This window comes from Pempheris klunzingeri, chromosome 19 (genome assembly GCF_042242105.1).
Source record: "Pempheris klunzingeri isolate RE-2024b chromosome 19, fPemKlu1.hap1, whole genome shotgun sequence".
Classification (NCBI taxonomy): domain Eukaryota; kingdom Metazoa; phylum Chordata; class Actinopteri; order Acropomatiformes; family Pempheridae; genus Pempheris; species Pempheris klunzingeri.
In genome coordinates, this window is record NC_092030.1 from 12,479,186 (window position 1) to 12,501,709 (window position 22,524).

General features: G+C 41.9%; 1 protein-coding gene and 1 non-coding gene across 2 annotated transcripts; both read left to right on the forward strand.

Moving 5' to 3' along the window:
- Positions 1–14,505: 14,505 nt before the first annotated feature.
- ddx54 (DEAD (Asp-Glu-Ala-Asp) box polypeptide 54) lies at positions 14,506–20,944 on the forward strand. Its single transcript, XM_070850851.1, has 20 exons — positions 14,506–14,748; positions 15,379–15,505; positions 15,634–15,704; positions 15,799–15,987; positions 16,151–16,200; positions 16,298–16,339; positions 16,434–16,529; positions 16,624–16,745; positions 16,874–16,935; positions 17,285–17,416; positions 17,541–17,751; positions 18,429–18,560; positions 18,647–18,868; positions 18,960–19,033; positions 19,127–19,327; positions 19,512–19,660; positions 19,761–19,874; positions 19,961–20,071; positions 20,200–20,294; positions 20,486–20,944. Exons 1-20 carry the CDS (start codon positions 14,629–14,631, stop codon positions 20,758–20,760), a joined length of 2,595 nt encoding a protein of 864 aa, XP_070706952.1. The 5' UTR covers positions 14,506–14,628; the 3' UTR covers positions 20,761–20,944.
- Positions 14,862–14,933, forward strand: trnac-gca (transfer RNA cysteine (anticodon GCA)). The gene has a single exon. It is a non-coding gene; the product is annotated as a tRNA-Cys (tRNA).
- Positions 20,945–22,524: the final 1,580 nt, after the last annotated feature.

A 22,524-nucleotide genomic window follows, 5' to 3' on the forward strand; every position in this document is an offset into this window, starting at 1 on the left:
ATACACGGTATGTTTTGTATATGACAGGTTTATGATGCCCAAAACACACAGTGTAAGTCTATGATAATAAACCAGTGAAGGACCTCAATGAAATGCATGTATGGAAATGGCCATAATGATGTAATCGTATAAATGTGGTAAATATGGTCAAATACGGTAAGGTATGGTAAATATTAACTTACCTTTTATGGCCAGGCCATAACAGCCCATTATGATTATGATTATGATTATGATTATCATGTATTTCATGTCAGCTTCAATCATTTTCACATGTACAAGAAGGCACTTTCCAACCAAAACAAAATTCCAAGTGTTTTTCTTTTGAAAAATATGAAACATTTTAATACAGTAATTCACAACATGACATGCTTTCACTGTACAGTATTTCTTACAATCCTACATAGAACCACATGCAATGTGCTTCCCTAAGCGTAGCCTGGGGGAACTGAACAGCGGACCAAAAAAAATGTTTAATTTTGCAAAGAAAATAGCGTGTTACTTTAAAATAATGTACTGCATACAATGACTTGATCTCGAGACAGATATTGATCTCCTTGACAGAAAAAAAGGATTTATGACTTACTGTACAAGTGGATGTAAGCCTTTATAAAACTGACATCAGTTTGTATCTGCATTGCTGATACAAGGAGTCTTTACTGAAAGCTTTTAATGAGATTATGACCCTGACAAAGATATTACTTTCCTGGCAACAAATGTTCCATAATATCCTTGTACAAGTTACATTTGAGTGAGTGGATGTGCACAATAAATTCACTATTAACTCATCAGTTTTGGTTCATCGTTATTTTGAGCAAACAGACTTCACTGGATTATTTTGCCGTTGGTCTGACTTAACCTCCAATAGGTCCTAGGTCCAACCTAACAATGTGACAAAAGTTGCTATTTTTAGGTGCTCACCAGTAACACCATACTGAGAAAAAATCCCATTCAGCCCTACACATGAGCAGCTACGAGATGAGATGAGAGTTATTGATACAAAATGCTCCTCCCATAGTCCTGGTGTTATGCTCTTCTCAAGATTGACTCCCTATCACCACCACATCCTCAGCAGCAGGAGGCCGAGCAGTGCACCGATGTAGTGGAGTGTGCCTGGGGTCCAGGAGGGGGCGCTGTTACATAGGTCTGAGTCACAGCAGTGGATGCGCACCCCTGGCAGCTCTTGCTGCTGGCAGTGTCTGGATGTGGCACAGCCACTGGTCAGGACGATACCCAGGGCCGCTGGAGGGACAGGAGGGGGAGACAGTCAGTCAGACAAGAGTGACGAGCTGGTGTTTGGCTCAGCAAGAAAAAAAGCACAAGTAAGCACCAAATACTGCAAGTGTGTAATGAGGGAGACATTTAGAGATCTTAAAGGCACACTCCACATGATCTGTCTACCAAGCCTCCAACAAATAGTACATTTTGAGTACATTTTGTACTATTAAATTCACTTGATAAGTAAAGCATGTATAAAAAATCTGTATTATATTTATCTAACTGAGAAAATACTGACAAAATAATAGCATTCTAGTGAAGAGTGAAACATTAACCCACATTTGTGTGGGAACTGCAGACCCACTAGAGATTCTCTCACTTCTGGCTGTCATGCAGTGTTGAAGAAAACGCTGGACTGGTAATCCAGCCTCCGATAATCACTATGAAACGCTTTGTGTGATATTTACATTGTTCTGTGTCCTTACACTTGGCATGTTCTAGATAGAGGGGAGTTCTAGCACCGTTTCAGCTTCCCCACCTGGCCTATTCAGTTAATGTAATTCCTCTAACACACTATATCACCTTCTTGTACTCAATTAGCACCTGACAACATCTCTGCCATTCATAATCCACCAAAATAGCAACCTTACATCCCAAGACGGAAGGAGTGCAGAACTTGTCGTTATTTTAAAATACAAGGTGAAAATGAAAAGTGATCAAGTCTTCAGGGTGAGGGCTGCAGGGCCTGACTGAAAAAGATCAGCTGGGCCTCTGCATTGAAATGATTATGATGATTCTTAGTCGAGCCTATTCAGACATTTGTTTTCAGTCATAGGTTGGAGACAGCTGAGAAGTGAGAGGGCACTGGACTTGCTATGGATAAGGACAGATGTCTTGTATCTGAGGACAAAGGAGACTAGAACTCTAAGACTCTTATGGAACCTCACCAGCATCTGTTAGATTTGGGTTTGGCGGGGTCACATGAAGATTAACAGGCTGACTGGCCACAGATTACTACCAATACACTGCTTCAAGATTTTGACTAAGTGCTTGTCACACTGCGTCTGATGGGCTGTTGTCAGTCCTTGTCTGAGCTTGCTGTTTCTCTGAGCAAAATGGAAAAGGTGCCTCATCAGCCCTTTCAACATGAGTGGATCCTTTAGACATCAAGCAAGGGAACAGCTGGACTGTTCATGTCTCCATGGATATTACCAGAACTACTCATCTGACCATCACTATCCTGTCGTGGCTGTCCACATCCTCCAGTTGACTTAACATCAAACAATGAATGACTTATAATTTACTCAGCAAAGCACACCAAAGCAGGGTTATGTAACTATCCTCAGTGCAAGGAGCAATAAAATATTCACATCAGCGGACAAAGAACATTTACATGAAAGTATTATTAAAAACGATTATGCCAATGTCCAGTGGCATGCCAGACTGAATTTGTCATGATTTAATAATCTTCTACCCAACCAAAAATATTCTTCCAATCAAGTATCATACACAAATTGCAATAGCCAACTGAGGATAAAGGGAGGAGAAGAAACTATGAATAAGGTTTCGGTTTATTAGTCATTAAATGTTGGTCATAAAGGTTTACTCACTGCTTTCTGTCTTGATGCAGAAACGGTGTTTGAAGCCCTTGTGTGAGTGGGCGCAGGTGATGACCTCTGGGTTGGAGCAGCCCACGTCCACGTACCTCTGGCCCTGGATGATGTTGCAGCCATAGCACTGCAGCCCCTTGACTGCAGGGGACACATCGAAGAGTACATGACAACTTATTAGGGTGCAGTTTTAAGACGGCCTCCCACTTAATACATGTAAAACCACTAGGCTACATAAGCAATAGCACATTCCCTGCTACTTGGGGTACAGGGGCAATTGCATACACAGATGGTAGAATCACTGCTTTGCCAAGATATGTGCATGCTTAAAATGATGTGGAGGCATAACCACATCAAGTGGGAGCTTGTACTGTACCAGCACAAGAGTTGCACTACAGGACAGCAGATCCACACAGAACCTTTTATGACCCCTGGGAGCTGTTCGCACCACCATTATAATTACCAACACAAAGATTTGAAGATTTAATTTTGGAATGGTTGGAATGGAAAGATTTGAAAAAGACTTGTCTTCACAATTATTGTACATCCATTAAAATATTTCCATGTGCACATTTGGAAATATAGAGAGTCGGTAAAACAATATAAAGACCACAAAACACTGCATCAAAAACTGGGTCATATTAGATTAGACTGCATGACAATTACCAACATACCGTCTGTTTACCCAGTTCATATCAGTGACCATTGCTTCATTTTGTCAATATAGCTGGTCTATGTTCTCCAGCCATCATATTGCATACTAATTTGTTCTATGTAATTTAGTAATCAAGACTATTCCCCTTGATTTGTTCCTGACGTTAAATTAATTTACTTTTTTGGCTGGAGAACCAAAATGTTTGGCATCAAAATATCGGGTCTTTTTAAGATTTCTGTTGATTACAGTTTGCTTGTTGAAAAAACTCACGTATGAAAGTGTTAACAGTCAGACTCTTTTTTTGGTGTCTTTTAAAGCAGACTACTTCTACATCCAATCTGATCCACATTTGTAGAAATGTTGGCAATGGAGATATATCTCCTTCAGAGCTAAAATCAGCATCCAAACAGCCACTTAACTTTAATGCATCTCCAAATCTGCATCTGAAGCATCTGCATTGACTCCGATTCAAATGTAACTTAAAATGCAACATCATAGTACTCGAAGCTCCCACAGATAAACAGTGCAAATGAGCTATTTTTAAAGCAGTCCTTCACTGCAACTGAAGGCAGTATATTGCATGGCATTTGAAGAGAAGTGCATCTCAAAGCATCAAGACTCTTTCGAAACATTTCATGGTTCCAACAAGGAACATTACTTTGGAGTTTGTTATTTGTTGTCATCTTGACTGCTCCTTCTCTTCTCTTCTCTTCTCTTCTCTTCTCTTCTCTTCTCTTCTCTTCTGCAGCTTGTGCTTAAGGGTGATTTACCCTCAGTGATACACCCCATCCCAAGCTGTCTGTCTGCCAGCTCCAGCTTGTGATCTCAAAGCCACGTCTCTAACACTCAGCACCCTATAAGTGGTGGAAGCTACAGCACAGAGAGCGACTAAATCAACATGCAGCCACACTATGCTATTTACTAATAACTCTCAACTGACATCTAAAAATGATAGACTCAGGGAACGTGATCATTTATCCAAACGGGTTTGATCCCTGTGCTGCAAAAAGAGGAGCTGGCACCCATCAGATCATAACACAATGGAATTTAAAAGCATATCTTTTCAGAAATTAAACGCTCCAAAGTTTTCTTTCATCTTTCGCTCCCTCTTCTCCCATGCCACTGTCTCATGTCTTAAATGTCTAACTCCCTCAAGAAAGTGAAGCTAAGCCCAAACAGAACAAATCCACCAGAGCTTAAAGGGATTGTCCGTCCATTCAGACCCCTCACACACCTGTGCCTGACCTCCAAAAATCCCACACACACAAGATGGAAGATCAGCTTTGGCTGAAACCAATCGTTCCTCTTTATCTGTGCAAACCTGGGGCAGAGCAGTTGCAAGCCTCTCTCTGCCTCTGCTCTGTTAAATAGCCCACCCAAAAGCTCTGATGGAGCTTTCAGGAGCAAACTAATCCTGGGCAAATGCTCTTACAAAAATCACTTTAAAAATCTGCTGGAATCAATGTAAAGCCTCACAGGGAGAGCACATGCCAGCCTTAAGGGGATGTGTCATATTCCCCTGCTGGTGATACACCAAGCAGTGAAAGCTCTCATTAATATTGGAGTATTTCATTGGAGGTGGATAATGTTTGTGGAAATAAAAAGCAGTAGAATGGTCATTTACATCTGGCTAACAACCTGATCAATTCACTGTGATGCAGTGTTGTTGCACACAGCACTCATGAAAGATTAAAAAGCTGCCCATTATGAGCATTTATCAGCATAATGAGGACATATTGGAAAGACATTCAGCTTTCATGGCACAATGCAATCCCCTACCAGTATGCATTGCAAATGTTGTCTAATTCTGACCTAGATCTAATTTAATTACTCATCGGTTTTGAGCATGTTTAACATGAGCATTTGCTAGTGATTATCATCTGCATTTCAACAGTGAGCCAGTTATATCCATTATACTTTTATATGCATTTTGCATTTTTTATGAGAGACATTTTAAGAAGAAAACAATTATAAAGAAATAGCAAGCAGCATTAGTGGACAAACAGGGATGGGAGAACAAGAATTTAATGAATTAAAGATTACCACTGCTTGCCTATCTCATTATATATTGACATATTTCAGGTTGCTTTTTCAAGTTATGCTAAAAATGAGCTTTTAAGGCACCATAAACATATTAGAAATGAATTCCAAATGCAGGATGATCACTGTAATCAAGAATTATGTAATACATAATAGGTAAATGGTGCGCTATTGAGGTGTTAAGCTCAGTGTCCTCTGGCGATGATTATGGTTCATTAAAACCCCTTAATACAATCACCTTTACCTTATTTGAATCTCTGTTGAATTTTAAAACCTGGTACTGTTTATAATGCACTGCATTTATATCTATGTCCAGCTATTTGTTGCCCTATCTACTGCCTTTCATGGATGTTGCCCTATTTATAAATGCCACATCATTAATCGGTCCAGGAGCTCACTTCACCCTCTGGTCTGGACTTGGGTTCAAAGGTGATCTGACTCACACCAAACACTGAGATACGAATCAAGCAAAGCAACATCTGAGCACACAACATCACCTCAGTTTCTTCTTGTATGGTCTCTAGTGAAACAAAGGTTGCAGCCAAGCCAAGTCAGGTCAATTATTATTGCTCTATAGGGAAATTTAGTTTGCCACCTATGGATATTACCTAATGTGGGGAGACATTGCTTTGAACTCCCAGGTCAATTAAATGCAGAACAAAGGCATATTTATTGGAATCATCTGTCAGCATGGTCTTTCATTATATTAATGTGACCTGTTCAGTTGATTTTGGTCCAGAACATTCACCAGCCTATTTTCTACTGCCCCTGCTCTATTATTTCCATATTTTGCATATTTTTTATTGTAATTTTACTGTATTTATATATTGCAGTATAAGTGATATATTACCTGTAAGAGTGTACATTATGTTATTGATTACTTGCTAGAAAAATGCTGTTGTAAGTGAGGAATATTGTATATTCACATCATTGCGCGAACACATGCACACACACACACACACACACGCACACACACGCACACACACACACACACACACACACACACACACACGCACACACACAACCTGTTCACATGTCTTAATGCACTGCAAAACTGCAAAATAAACCAAAATACCAAAATACATCCTACTCACCCTGTGTCAAGCACAGTGCCCAAACCAAGATAAATCCAAGCCCATACACCAGCCAGGTATGTAAAGTCATGGATGCAGCACAGTGGTGATGGTCAGTGGTCAGTGCTGAAGGAGAGAGAGCCAGAGAATTCCTCTGCTCTCATCTAATAGTCCACCAAAACAGACAGAGAGAGAAATCTACCACCCAGAGATCCCACTTCCCAAAGCCTGAGCAGCCTGACTGTCTCTCTCCACCCCAGCCTCAGCGAATCTCACGCAGTGTGTGAGTGGAGTGGCAGTGAGAGTCCAGTGAGAGAGGGAGCCAACCATCCAGGCAGTCAGTCAGCTCAACAGCCAGTCAGGCAAAGAGACGGGGGGGGAGGAAGATAAATGAGTAAAGGAACTAAATAAATGAATGTCTTCCTCAGCTGTCTCCTCACGTCTTGAGTCGGAGAAGCTGGTGGAACTGGTGGTTTGATCACAATAAAGGAAGAAAAATCCTCTCCTCTCTCATGTCACCTCCCGAAGAGAAAAAAAATGAAACAACCACCTTCTCTCATCACAGAGATGAAAACAAACAATGTAGCAGTGAGCGTGGTCCTTTTCCAGCCAGGGCAAACACATCAATCAGGATTAATTCCTGATTGATAATCCATCGCTTCTAATAATAGCCCTATCACAATGTGTTAAAAGCACAGGCGCTAAATAGGATGGCACACCAGGGAGGCCAGGTTGGTCTGTGCATGTGTGTGTGTGTGCATGTGTGGAGCATTGCCAAAGGACACACAAACACATACGCACACTTTCCCAACGAGGTAGGTTATCTCTGCTCGGTGTATCACTGTGCTCGCACACTGGGGAGAAAATTCTATCTAATCAAGAATTAAAGAGTAAATCCTTTCTTAGAGACTGTAATGCCAAAGGATAAGGCAGGCTTTGCGGTAAGCCCTCATTCCCTCCCCACCCAAAGCAACATATGGTCCAGCCTGATAGATGGCTGCCAATGATCGCTGTCAGTCATATCAGGACATATTTACAGTGGCAAGAGCAGATTTTTCCACATATGTTTTAATTACAGTGGAATGCTGATATGCTATTTTTTTCATTAGCACTCATTTACAAAACAAACAATGCCTAATCATGTCCTGCAGTTCGCCTATTTTTCTGTTTCTGCGCGCACACACATATGTGCCTCTTGGAATTTATAAGTGTGCGCAGCTGTGTGTGAGTGTTCCCTCCTCTGTGAGTCATTGTTTGCATGTGAAAGTGTGTGAAAGAAAAACGGGGTGAGAGAAGAGAAATGTCAGCAGTGTGTACTATCTGTGTGAAGCATATGGTAGGTAGAAAGGGTCATGTGGACAGTTGTGTGTATGTATGAGGGGGAGGTGAGGGAGGAAAAGATGCTGTTTTAAGCTTGGCTTTAATCGATATTCCTGTGTTTGTGTGTGTGTGTACACGTGTGTGTGTATGCATTTGTGCATGTGTGCATGAGTGAGTGTGTAAACAGTAACCTTAAAAGAATAGTCTGACATTTGGGGAAATACGCTTATTTGCCGAGAGTTAAATGAGAAGATTGGTATCACTCTCGTATCTTTCCATTGAATATGATGCTACAGCCAAGGGATATTTAGCTTAGCTTAGCACAGAGACTACAAACAGTGGGAAACGGCAAGCCCAGCAACATCCATCGATAAGAAAATGCAGCTATCAGCACCTCTAAAGCTCACCAATTAACACACTATATCTTTCTGTAATCATAAAAAAAAATCAAAGTATGAAAATATTCAATCACTGTGTTAGGGGTGGCTAAGCACTTTATTATTACTTGGCACGGAGTTTCTGCTGCTAACTGAGCAAGTTCATAGCTTTATGCTAAGCTAACCAGCTGCTGGCTGTGGCTTCATAGGCTATACTGTATGTATATGAGTGGTATCAGTTTTTTCATCTTTCTCTCCCCCTGAAACCAAGAAAAATCTTATTTCCTAAAATGACAGTCACATTTTGGTTCTTTCTATAATAAAAAGGGTGTCTCATGTGACATACTAGTTCTGACAATTATATATTTGGCATGCGCACTCACAAAAACACACACGCACAGCTCCGCATTCCAAGATTCCCATTTGTCATGGACGCGGCTGATGAATCTACAATGTGAAGTTTTTATATTGCATCGCCACAACCCAACTGAGTGGTGTGAAGCATAAAAGAGCAGTCCTCGCAAGTCCCAATGCTGATGTGCACATGCAATTTTTGTCTCGACCTCTTCCCTCTTTCCCCATCTTACAGCACTTATTCATTTATATTCTGCTGAGCTGCTTGAGCCTTTGAGTGATAAAGCCATGAAAGAGACAGTGAGAAAAGGGTGGATTCGGAAGGGGGAAGAGGAAGTCCGGCAGCACCACAATGATGAAAGTGAGTCTTCCCCAAGCTGCTCCTGACTTATCGTATGACACACAATAGCTGCTTTAAATACCCTTGAAGTCCCCTACGGTGGCTAGTTCGGAATGACAGCGACAAGAATAGGAATGGCTACGTGGCTTTAAATTCTTGATGAAATTGCAATTAAGACACCAGAAGAAGAAGTGAGCCTGAGGCTGTGCAAGCAATGACCAAAAAGAACAACAAGGATGTTAGGAAGAAATACATGAAAAGTTAATTCTGCTCTGTGGGCTTTAATTCTGGGCATCTGTCATTGCATATAACCCTACTCTAAAAGTGTAGAGGAGATGAAACTGGAAATGGCCATTAAGTCTCGTGTATTAACCACAGCCCAGCGGCTTCTCTGCAGAGTTAATGAGCAGTAATCCAGTAGTGTTTGACCACAATACTCTACAACGTGGAGAGATATTCTCCAGGCTATGCGCAGCTGAATCAAAAGAAAAGTCTGGAAACTATGGAGGACGGCATGGTTTGAGACCTCACTTTCCGGGACTTTGGTGCCCCACCAATTTGGCTGGATGGCAAAATCCTCGGGGTCTCTTACGCTTCCCTTTAGGGAAAGTTTTTGTGCTTTTGTCACATGTCCCGTGATTATCGCCTTAATGCTGGCACTAGCTGTAAGATTAACTGCTGGAGCTCTGAAGGGAAACTGCCTTTTAGCACCCAGAATATCAAGTAATTGAAAGTTTGACCGGATGTATGTGCCTCTGCAGTTTTATACTAAAGCGAGTGCAAAGCCGGATTCTCCTTATGCAGCAAAGGCGACGTCTCAGCAAAAGGCTTAGCTTCGGTTGTGGAAATGTAAGCACTTCTGAATTTTGCTCCATTGCCCTTTAAATTATGATCCCCAGCGTTTTTATATGAATCACACACATTAAACTCAAGGTTTCAATGTACTTGTTTACAACATGAATTCACAAAATACACTCGTTCTATTTGAGGACTTTGTGTCCTCAAGATGAAGAACACTGCATTTGTTTGCTTCATAATTCATGGACATATCGTAATTGATACATACCCATAATTTATTTAAGGTCTTGTTTCCTTGTACAAGTGTAATCATTTTGAATGTAGGAGCACAGATTATTCCACTATGCTCTGTTTCTGTGTACGTATCATGATCTTCTTCATCAAAAATGTGGCTTGCTGACACCTACAACTTCTTTTTATTGATTGTAACCCAGCCAATGCCCCAGTGAGACTTGCCGTTTACTGGCCTAACAAACGTGAATGTCTACCATGATGGGCAAGTCGAGGGTCTAGAGAAACTACCGGGTTAACATAATTATATGTCTTATCAAGCATGAAAGTGCTGCTTCTCTCATCATCTTATCAGCCTGTGGCATCTTAAGATGCATGGTCCAATCAGTGGCCTTGTATTTTGTGCATGGCTGCTCTGTCTCCCTGCCCAGGAGCCCTGAGGGTAAAGCCAGGGGCGCGCTCACCATCTGCTGCTGTCACTGGGGGTGGCACTATCACGTTCGCGGTGCCATGCCAGCCCAGTGAGCCCAAGACCAGGCTCTGACCCTCTCTTTAACTGCCCTGAGATGTACTGTCCTCCTCACCAGGTTGCTCGTGGCTGCACGATGCAGACTGGCTGCTGATCCAGCGGCAGATTCTGCAGAAAAGTATTGAAAGTATTGGCATTGATTTGGTTTGGACTATAGATCCTGAACTGTCTCTCAATTTTTAAATGTTTTACAATGCTGAAAAAACACAGCATTTTTCACAGTTTCAACATTCACACCAAATCTCACATTTTAAAACTAGAATATATTAATTTGATGGGATGCAACTCCAAAGCTGATATTTCCTTTCATACAGCCATTTCAAACTTTTTGTGGAGCTGTTATCAGATTTCTGAGATTAATTTGCCCCTTGGATGTACAGCGTCTGGCATGAAAAATCAAACCAGCATTTGAAGGCTTTCTGGAGGGACATGCCTGCCTGATATGCTTCAGCACATCACTCGCAATACTAATTGGATGTTTGGACTATTTTTAAAAGGTCCACTGAACCCACGGCCAGCCTTTTAAAGAGCGGTTGATAAATAATTAAATCGACACAGATAGAGTGGAAGAATATTTAACTGCTACCCCCATTTAAAGGCTTAGCTTTACAAACCATCAGCTCAATAATCTCTTAATTTAAACATTCCCCTCAATCTCCAAGGCTTAGAGGCAGCATCTGCTACACACATACACACTCTGCTGGAGAGCATCTTTATAAAAATCCAACCTGAGACATGTTGACATCTGTTTGCCTAATGACTTTCATTCAGTGCCCGTTTAGTCACTAACTGCATCGTGAAACAGCGTTCTAAAACCGTGTTATCACTGAGTCAACTTACACCACAGATTTTTGAAAGGTCAGATACTCTGCTTTAAGTCCCCTATAGCTCAGGATGCAGCTTAGCTTGGCCTACATTAAGTCCTCACAAATCTATTTAGATTTGTCATTCATAGATGTTATCACCATACTTTGTGAAATCAATGACAGAGCTCTCAGGGGATTTGTAGGTGGGGTGTTATCTAGCATGACTCCCAATAGGAAAATCAAAACATGCTACTTTATTTTCCTTTAAGGCTTGTGATACACATCGACAGAAACATTAAAGCCACTGCCTCATGAATAATAGGCAACAACAAAAAATAACCCGCCTGAGGCCCATCATGTGGAGCTGAAGCAGTGATTCAGGAGCATGTTTTCAACATAAGGGCTTGACATAGTGGGGAAATTGAGAGTCAAGACAGCGCCAGGAGCTTTGGAGGCTGACCTGATAGCACACCGATGCCAGCGCACGGCTCATCCGAGTGCCAAGACGAAACAACCACAACCTTACCATCCCCACCAGCTACACATCTTTATCCCCTCAGGCTTTATCACTTAAATCACCTTTAAGAACAAAAGCGGATCCTATAGGTGGCTTGCTGCACCTTTTGCCTATACGTGTAAACCCTGCATCCCACTCAGCTCCCTGAACAGATTTGGCTCCAGGCCACCGCAGTCAGGCTCTGTACGGGAATATGAATGGCATTAGCTCCAGGCTGTTGCCATGGTGTTGACTTATTTACTGTACATCAGCCCACTGACTTCAAACAACGCAGCACACGTTTTGGCTGCCATATTAGTGTCAGTGTTATCATCCAAAGGACACATTTCTACTGGGTGATTTAAAAAAATGAAACTGTAGCTGCTTATAAAGAAAAGTAAGTTATCAGCAAATGCAAAAAGTCCTATATGCTGTAGACATACTGACCAATCGAAAATGTGGATTATCATCATCCTTTGCCAAAATCAAATCCACACTTTCTATACTGGTTTTCGTTAGGAAAACACATAGTGAAAAACATGTTGCATTCAGATTAGATCAAATCAGAAACAGTTATTAGGTGATTATTGAAAGTAGGATATAAGGATATAACAGGATATAATAAGAGTGGAGATTGTACCCTAATATTGGCTTTCAATGAATAACATTCTGTACATCACATTTGGGTTTTTGATGTCTTGGACAGCTGTTTTCTCAAGCAGCAGCTGGCCTTACATGTTAATGAAACCACACTCAGGATACATGAAAAATTGCCAAATGATCAATGTGCAGGAGAAGTGAATGCATGGATTATTGGAGGCTTCCGAGGACAAATTTTTGACAAAAGTACTTATCCTAAACCGTTTTAGACAAAGTCAAAATGAGAATACAAGTAAGAAACCCACATTTGATCCCCCTGAGAGATTCAACTGGTTGAGTAAGATTAGTTTTAATTCAGGGCTGTCAAGCGAGGATATTCCATATAAGCTTTGGCAGGGCAGTACCTATGAATGGAGGGAGAGCTCTGTTTTGTTATGTCATCAGCAATGACATTATATTATCAGGCAAAGAATGACAAAATATGGATTTATGTTAAAAACTAACACAATCTTAAACAAAGGCCTATCATAGTTTAGCACATGTGGAATAAATAAGGCTGGGATCCTAAAATTAGCATAGTGCATAATGCCTACTGAGTCCTAGCAATACTGTGCTCTCATGTTTGTGCAGTGGACTAAAATCTGTTTTATGGAGAAATGTGGAAGCATATTTCAGGATTCCAGTAGCATAAGTGTGACAGTTGTTGCATGGATGGGTAAGCTTTTCCTGCCAAACTGTCCTGCGCAGTCACTTCATGAAAAGTTATGCAACACAAAGAAAAGCTCTGATAACGCATGAGATTCACGTTATATTGAGGCAATGCTCTTACTTTTTTCTCATGTGTACATGCCTAATGAATATTTTACCCTTTCATGGAGTTCCAGAGGCTAAAATATATTTTTTTTAAAAACTGCTTTGTTCATTTTCCCCAGACGGACAACTGAGATTAATTTGCAAAAAGTGCAACCTAATGACCTTAAAATGAATCTGCAGGACAAAGTTACACTGAAACTGGAACAGAACGTGAGCTTCTTCTCACATCAACTACACACATGGAAATTACACATTTTGATGATAGAATATGAATAAAATGTGAATGAAGGGGTTTCTAAAGACAACAATTTTAGGTAATTCGCTTAGTCTGATTCAATTGTTAAGTTAAATCATGCTTATTGTGTTATTTTCCTGTGGATGACATGACTTGTCCCTGTTTTCATTGTTGAGTGTGATGTTTGCTTAAAAGGGAACATTTTGAATTCATGTATGCTGACTGAGAGATAAAGCAGATAAAGAGTAAGAGAGATAAAGCACCCATGTCATCGAGACATAGCTGCAAAAAAGAGGGTGTTATTCAAACACATGTATAGTTTTTCAAGTGTACACACAGAAATGCTTGCAGAATATAGAAAGCAACAGGGTGAGGACAATATGTATATTGTCTCTCATAAATATGGTGAAAAGCCAGCTATACAAAATGGTTATTTCTTTCTTCGTGATGCAAATAAAGCATTAATCTCTGGTTCTATTTGTGGATGGATGAATGTGACTGATTTGTTAGTAGAAATGAAGTAGTTTGACAAGAAAAGAGCCTGAAATCTGCCAAAACTTCTTGTTCACCAAGGCTTTCAGACAATACATCAGCCGTTTGCTGCTGAATTAATGATAATAACTTGGAGTTTTAGGGGAATGGAAAGAGCGAGACCGGAAAATTCTGTTATATGGTTAGATTTAGCTGCTGCGTTATTGGCTTTGAAGTACAGTTCATCAAAACTGCATTCTGTGTCAGTAAATGAGATCTTGTTACATCAGAAATTAGGTTGCCATAGAGTGTTAAAGATAATAGAAACCACACAACCTACAAGATAATAGCCAAAGAGGGAGCTGAGGGGGGGGGGGCAATAAAAATATGCACAGTTATAGATGCAAATAGACTGAGTGGCAGTCTATGTGGCGCCACACACTCCGTAGCAGTAGGTGGCGGTGTCGAGCTTTAAACGACACACCAGCCGTCACAGAAAACGGAAGAAGAAGACGAAGAAGGAAACAGCAGTTGCTCGCACGTGTGAATCCAACATGTCTGCCCACCGTGTTGTTGTTTGTTGAGCTGTGTCGAACGCTTGCTTTTATCATTTGAACAGTGAAGTTGTCAGCCGCGGTCTGAAAGGAGCTTTTTAAGGCGTCGGGATGGCTCAGAGGAAGAAGAGACTGACGAAGAAGAAGAGACACGGCGGCAACAGAGAGGCGGAGGCTGACTCCGACAGCGGAGACTTTGAGGTGGCTGCTGAAGTGAAGGACGATGATTCAGTAAGAAACAGTCCCTTAGATAACTTACTTAACACATATTCCAGTACATGAATACAGTAGCACTGCTGAAGTCACACAGCAGTAATACCTTTTCGGTCGGGGTGCCTTCACACGGGGGTATAGCTCAGTGGTAGAGCATTTGACTGCAGATCAAGAGGTCTCCGGTTCAAATCCGGATGCCCCCTTAATTCTTTAAGTTGAATTCGCTCATATGCTTGCAATCTACTTATTAGATGTCAGAATATTCAGTTATATAAGTGATAACTTAATACACTACTGTACACCTCATGTCTTGTTGTTGTCACCCCATCTGTTTAAGATCTGGGCTCTTTATATTTACTTTTCATATTTATAATCCAACTCCAGCTGTTGCTGAGCATCCATACATCCATACATCCAACTTTGGTGTTATGTAAATATGCAATTTTTCTAGTCTTTTACACTACCTGAAGACATAATCCCTTAAAGATCATCTCCACTTGAATGTGTTTCGGTTATTATTGCTGCATTTGAATGTTCCACCCTGGGCCTCGCACATCACCGTCTGTCCAATTTGCCTCCGGGAGGCTGTTTTCACATTCATCTCACCTGAAATCTGAGTTCCTCGCTATTGTCTCGTCCGTGTCGCAGCCAGGTAGGAAACTTCCACGGTTCCCTGCCAATGCAGACTGCCTGTCAGATGTGGAGCCTGACACCAGGCAGTTGGTCAGGGCCCAAAACAAGAAGAAAAAGAAGTCTGGAGGATTCCAGTCCATGGGTAAGACCCAGTGAAGAGCGACCGCATGTGTGCTGGTTACTCACTTTATTGAAAATCTATATTAGTTTGAGCTGAAAAGAAAAGTCTATATAAATACGGTCTGATCCACTGTTGTTGTGTGATTGCAGGTCTCAGCTATCCAGTATATAAAGGCATCATGAAGAAAGGTTACAAAGTCCCTACTCCAATCCAAAGAAGGGTAAGTCACTACCACGTCAGGACCCACTAATCAAACATCTGTGACTTCTAACAGCAAAATATTTCATGCCCAATGCGTCTCTTCATCACTTTAGACCATCCCAGTGATTTTGGATGGCAAAGATATAGTCGCCATGGCTAGGACTGGCAGCGGTAAGACGGCTGCCTTCCTGGTGCCCATGTTTGAGAAGCTGAAGGCCCCTCAAGCCCAAACAGGAGCCAGGGCCATCATCTTGACCCCCACCAGAGAGTTGGCCCTGCAGACCCTGAAGTTCACAAAAGAGGTAAGATGAATGCCGAAAGTAGTGTAGCTGCATTTGCTTGATTATTTAAATCTTAAATTATTGTTTAGGTAATCTGTTGTGTCTTTGGAGGAAAGAGCCTGTCTGACTATTATTCGGTGCTGTCCCTGCTATGTATTTATCTCACTGTGTTGTGGTGCTACAGTTGGGGAAATTCACCGGCCTCAAGACTGCCTTGATCCTTGGTGGAGACAGGTGTGTGCCGGCTTGCTCAACTCATGTCTTACTCTGAGATGCACTCAGTGGTCCTTTAACTCTGGAATGAACGTACATGTCTCCGCTCTTTTCCCAGAATGGACGATCAGTTCGCTGCTCTCCATGAAAACCCTGACATGTGAGTGTTTTGACGTAACGCTAACAGACAATGATGTTTCTTCCTGTGCATAAACCGTATGCTGTACTCCTGATCTATGTGCTCCTCCTCTCAGAATCATGGGTACCCCCGGCCGTCTCATGCACGTCATCACGGAGATGAACCTGAAGTTGCAGAATGTGGAGTATGTGGTGTTTGATGAGGCGGACAGGTGAGACGGCCGTTATATTTTCACGTCACCGCTTGGATTCGCTCGCCTGCGCGCGTGTGTGAGTGTTCTGAACCGGTGTTCTTCCCCCGCACAGGTTGTTTGAAATGGGTTTCGCCGAGCAGCTTCAGGAGATCATCCGGAGGCTTCCAGACACCAGACAGACTCTGCTGTTCTCTGCCACTCTGCCCAAACTGCTGGTGGAGTTTGCCAGAGCTGGTGAGAGCAACAATCAATTCTGCTTTACATGCATCCATCATGACGTCATCATCATCATCATGATATGCATAATAACAACATATTCCTGATTAAAGTAAATAAGCTTTTTTTTTTTTTTTTATTTCCAGGGCTGACTGAACCCGTATTGATTCGTTTGGATGTAGATTCTAAACTCAGTGACCAGATTAAGGTAAAGAAAGGACACAGTTTATTAAATGTAATGCTAAAAATTTAGAATTGTTCTATTTTGTTAAAGAAGAAAGCAACCTTTTCGTTTTAAATGAACTGAATTGTGATAAACCAATTAGAGAAGTGCTCTAGAAGATTGATTACAAAATAACATAGCAGAGTTGTAATGTCAGCAACCCCTATGCGAGAGAAGGTTTGTACGTTTCAAAATAAGACGGGACGAGTTAAAAGGTGCATCTCCGTGCCTCCTGTATCCATTATCGGCACTGTATCTAAAGCTTGGAGCCAAACCCTTCGCTGACGTCTGTCCAGCCCTTACTAAGTCTTAATTTCTCCTGTCCTTCCCTCAGCTGTCACTTTTCCACCTGCGTGCGGATGAAAAGCCTGCACTGCTGCTTCATCTGCTGAGGAACGTGGTGAAGCCTCAGGAGCAGACGGTGGTTTTTGCAGCCACCAAACACCATGTAGAGTACCTCAAGGAGGTAAGAAACAAACAGTTTCAAATAGACCCAGTTGAGTCTATTGTTTTTCTGCAGTGAACCCTCCATATATATTTTCCTCCACATCAGACTTCATTGAAGTCATTTCTTTTGTTTTGATCTCCAGCTGCTGTCTTCAGAAGGTTTGGACTGTGCCTACATCTACAGCGCCCTCGATCAGACGGCCAGGAAGATCAACATTGGGAAATTTGTGCACCGGAAAGCCATGGTGCTACTTGTGACTGACGTTGCCGCTCGTGGAATAGACATTCCCATGCTGGACAATGTCATCAACTACAACTTCCCCTCCAAGGCCAAGCTTTTCTTGCACAGAGTCGGTGAGTGGCTCATGCACAAAGTAGGATCTTGATTTGCCCCAAAGTAACCTTTTTGAACGAGCGGATAAATGGTCTACATTGGTATCGGTATTTTTGCTTGTTGTGATGCCATTTTGTGGACCGCCTTCAAATGCTTCATGTTTCCAAAATCTGTACAACCTCAGCTAAAAGATTACATAGGTCAATAAACCATAGGAATTCATGACAATATTGAAATAGTGTGTATATAAAAATACAAATATCAGACAAAAAATTGACAAAGGACACATAACTTATATGTCCAAAACCATATGAATAAGTTATTTGAACAATTTATATTTGTCATCATTGTCACGTACCTAGGCCTACACTAATAAACTAACTAACTAACTATAGACCTACACTAACTTTTTTTTCCACACCAGCCCCCTGGCAGCACCTTTCATACTGCATGAAATGTCACTTAATTACAGGAGTACAACTTCAAGGCCGAAGTCTTATTCATCTACTGCAAAAAGAATGAATACTCGTATCTATTCTAGTTTTTATTTTAGACAGATTCAAACAGGAGCATGCAAGCAGCACCTCCAGTGGCCATCAGTTTTCATATTATCCCAGAATAAGTTCTTTTTTTTATATCTTGTCAATATAAAACTTAATTGTCTGGCCATCGGTCATCGCTTGTCTTTTCCCATCAGGCCGCGTGGGGCGTGCTGGGCGCAGTGGCGTAGCCTACAGTATGATTTGTCAAGATGAGATGCCTTTTGTGTATGACCTACACCTCTTCCTTGGAAGGCCTGTACAGTTCGCCACACCTGAACACACTCAAGGTAGGCTGAGGCTGCTTGGAGGCTTGTTAGTCTTTGCCTCTCTGCTGCCACTTTCCCCAACCTAAACCTCTCCTCCCCTCCGTCAGATTCAGGCGGCGTGTTCGGCCGGGTTCCTCAGAGTATCCTGGATGACGAAAGTTCCCATCTGATCACGGCTCACGAAAACTCCCTGGACCTGCAAAACCTGCATCGTGTCTCAGAGAACGCCTACAAGCAGTATCTCAAGTCTCGACCGAACCCCTCAGCTGAGTCCATCAGACGGGTCAAAAGCACAGATCTATCCAGCATGGCGGTCCATCCATTACTAGGTCAGTTTGGAGGAGGATGAACTGTAAAGAGAGCAGTGATGGTGATTCTCAGATAGCACTTGGTGACAGCATTTGATTGAACTTGTTTCAGGGTCAGGTTTGGAGAAAATGGAACTGGAGCGCCTTCAAATCGTTGATGCCATTAAAGGCTACAAATCCAAAGCTGTGAGTTACAGTACACACATATCTCATTGTGCTTATGATAAGTCTCTTCTTGTGATAAAACATAAAAAAAATACCATTTTTGTCTTCTTGTAGACCATCTTTGAAATCAACTCCAATAGTAAGACACAGGCTAGTGTGGTGATGCGGGCCAAACGCTCCAAGGACACACGGCTGGTGGACAAATTCAGCAAAAAGAGAGACGACTTGACGGCAGAAAAACAGCCGCAGCAGCCCATCAACCAAACGGACGATGATTTCACATACTCCACAGTCAAAGAGGAGGATGATATAAAGGCAAGAATCTCTTTTGCCTCTTTGGTATTATGATTTAAAACCAAGCGGTTTGCACACGCTTGACGCTGCGTGCAAACTTTAATAAGACACCAGCATCTCCGCTATTTAACATACGGTTTTGTACAGAACGCTTGAAATGCCAACCTAGAGGTTTTTGACATGTAATTCTTCACGTTTCCACCAGGAGGTGTTCTCTGAGGTGGTGGGTAGAAAAAAGAGAGGCCCGCAGGAAGATGGGGGAGATCGGCCAAAGAACAAGAAAAGCAGACAGTCGGGCAAAGATGAGGAGCATTACATCCCTTACAGACCCAAAGACTTCAACTCTGAGAGAGGGTGAGTCTACATCCACTGAGAGTAAAAGAAAAAAAAAAAAAATAATTGAAATCATGTATCATCTGTGTGTTCTAACCTGTGATGTTCTGTGTGGTGTTAGGTTAAGTCTGGGCGGAGAGGGCACTGCTTTTGAACAACAGGCCTCCTCAGCCGTCCTGGACCTCATGGGAGATGAGGGAGCCCGGCTAAACCAGCACAAACAAATCATGAAATGGTAAAAATTCACTCCAAGTCTGTCTCTCTGCCCCTCTCTCTGGCACAGATGTAGTCACAGATTTAACGTCACTGTATCATTCGTAGGGACCGTAAGAGGAAGCGCTTCGTGAGAGAAATGGGAAAGGAGGACCAGAAGAAGAAGATCAGAACCGATGGTGGACAGGTCATCAGAAACAGGAAGAACAAGAAGAACTTGTATCCTTCCAACAGAACCTCTCTTTTGTGTACCAGTTTAATGTTACTGCTGTTTCTATTACTGTCCTGTCTCTTTGACAACATTTAGCTGTGTGGTTGAGATGTTGTAGCACTTGACGCCATGTCAGTTACGAAGAGTGGAAGAAGAAATACAAGGTCGATGACGCAGGATCTGGCTCAGATGGAGAAACGGGAGGAAGAGGAGGGCGGAGGCCGGGAGGAGGTAGGGCATTTGTAGTCTGAACCTGAACTAATCCATTAGATATGATGGTGTGACAATACCTCAGATTTAGTCCACATTCTACCTTACAAGTCTATGTTATGAAAATGCTGTTTTCCACATGTACCATCAAAAAATACAAATGGATATTTTTCTCTTAATTGTCTTGTTTCTGCGCCACCTTTCTCTCCCAGGCCGTGGGCGTGGCCGTGGTCGTGGTCAGCAAGGCCCTAACTTCCAGAGGCCCGCAGCATCGCAGATGACGCCCGGCGGCCGCAGAGTGCGCTCGGAGCTGAAGACAAACGAACAGATCCTGAAGCAGCGCAAGAAAAAGCAGAAGCACCAGTTCCTGCAGGGCGGAGGTCTGCAGAAACTCCGCGTCAAGAACAAGCAGTGGCTCGGAGAAGTTAAGAAGTCAGGGTTTGGACGCGCTGGTCAGAAGAAGGGCAAGATGAAGAAGAGGCTCTGAGGAGGACACACAGTGAGAACTGTCGCAGAGGGATGGCGGCGTGAGATGGATGAGATGGAGGGCACCGTGGGGGGACCGAACGGTGACTACCGTTATCTTCCAAACCACTTAAAATGATTCAACGCAGCCTTCCAGAAGTGTGGATTGAAGGAGTCCAAGAAAGCATTTCTAGACTGAACTTTGACAAAGGATGTGTAAGAATGATCCACTGAACTGGATTTTCCTCTTTTTAAGTGTTTTGGCAGAAACGGTGATGTTTCTGAGATATAAGATAAGTGTACACATTTATCAACTGATGGCAAAATACAGATACCAATCAGACAACATTCTGTGTCTTCTTCACGTTGATGGCAAATGAAAGCGTGTTTATCATATGCAGGTTACGTACGTTGATTTGTGTCTTTGCACAATTCATCTACAGCCTGTTTTCCTCAAACGAATCATACGAAAGCGGCGCAGCAGAGATTTAGTGCTCCACTTTCTTAAGTGTAGTGAACTTGAGAGACGCAATTTAACAGATGATTGTCCAAATTTAAGCCGCGGGGGCAGGCAAGCTCCTAAAACGCTAGATCTTACTTACGGCACCTTCTTGTTAGACTCTCCCTGCCTGATTAAACCCCCCAGCATCTTTTGAACGATATGATTTGTAATTCAGGCTTTTTATGAAAAACGCAGATAGAAATCGGTGGAGAGGTCCTTTTGGTCCATAACTTTAAAACCTTGTAAGATGTGAGAAACTCCAGCTACATATGGGACGACAATCTAACTCTATTAAGCAGCATTCTATTATCAGGGGAACTGTTGTCTGACTTTCTTTAGTTGGTGTCCTTTTGTACATTTAGTTGCTAATCCCAGCCAGTGTAAGCACAGTTTGATGACCGTCTGTGGCCTTCATACGTGTCGATACGTTGTTTCTTCCTGCTCTAACAGAGTCTGGATTGCTCCCATTTTTTCAAGTGGATAGAAGGAATGAAAAATGAGGTACTGGTTTGTGTGTGTGTGAGTCCACCCACTTCTTTAGGGAGACTACATGATATCAAACTTAAGCGTCTTGGTCTTCATCTTCTCTTCTAATGTGTTCAGTGAAGACCTTGAAGCCACTCCTTCTGTGATCTGTAGGTTTAAGATCTGCTGTCCATCACTCACAGTCGCTGTTTAGAAATAGTGCAGCAGCTTCATGGGGTGTGATGCTGCCCCCTTTTGGCAGAAAATTGGCACTGCGAGTGGATCAGAGTGACCCACAAGTGTTCACTTCTGTTTTCCACAGTTTACTCACATCACTTCTGTTCGGTCTCTTTCAGATAAGGCAAAATAACAAAGGGTGGAAACTGATAGGGCTTCTATATGTCATCAGATGTAATGTCTCTGGGACCAACAAGTGCCTTAAATATGAGTATCCAGAATCTGGTTTTGATGCTTAAACAAAGCGATACAAAACAGAAAATTTAATTCAGGGATACAATAGGTCTGGATATTCTTCATAATGAGAGAGTATAAAACTTACTAATTAGTAGAAACATAGCCATATTTACTTTAATATTAGAATTTTAACTGATTGCTGGACTCAATGTCCTATAAGTATAATAATATTAAATATCATGATATGTTTTATAAAATCACTAATAGATTAATTTTAATGTTTATTATGGATTTATGGTAATATTTAAATTTTAACTAAAGTAAATTTAAACCAAATTAAACAAGTTGCACTTTTTAATTTTCATTTAAACAGTAATCTTTAAGATTCTATTTATCATCCATGTA

Excerpts from the sequence above, each read along its gene's own strand:
- ddx54 (XM_070850851.1), top strand. The coding sequence starts at position 14,629 with ATGGCTCAGAGGAAGAAGAGACTGACGAAGAAGAAGAGACACGGCGGC. Across the intron at positions 15,988-16,150 it reads CCCTGAAGTTCACAAAAGAG|TTGGGGAAATTCACCGGCCT; the intron begins GTAAGATGAATG and ends GTGGTGCTACAG. Across the intron at positions 17,417-17,540 it reads ATGTAGAGTACCTCAAGGAG|CTGCTGTCTTCAGAAGGTTT; the intron begins GTAAGAAACAAA and ends TTTGATCTCCAG.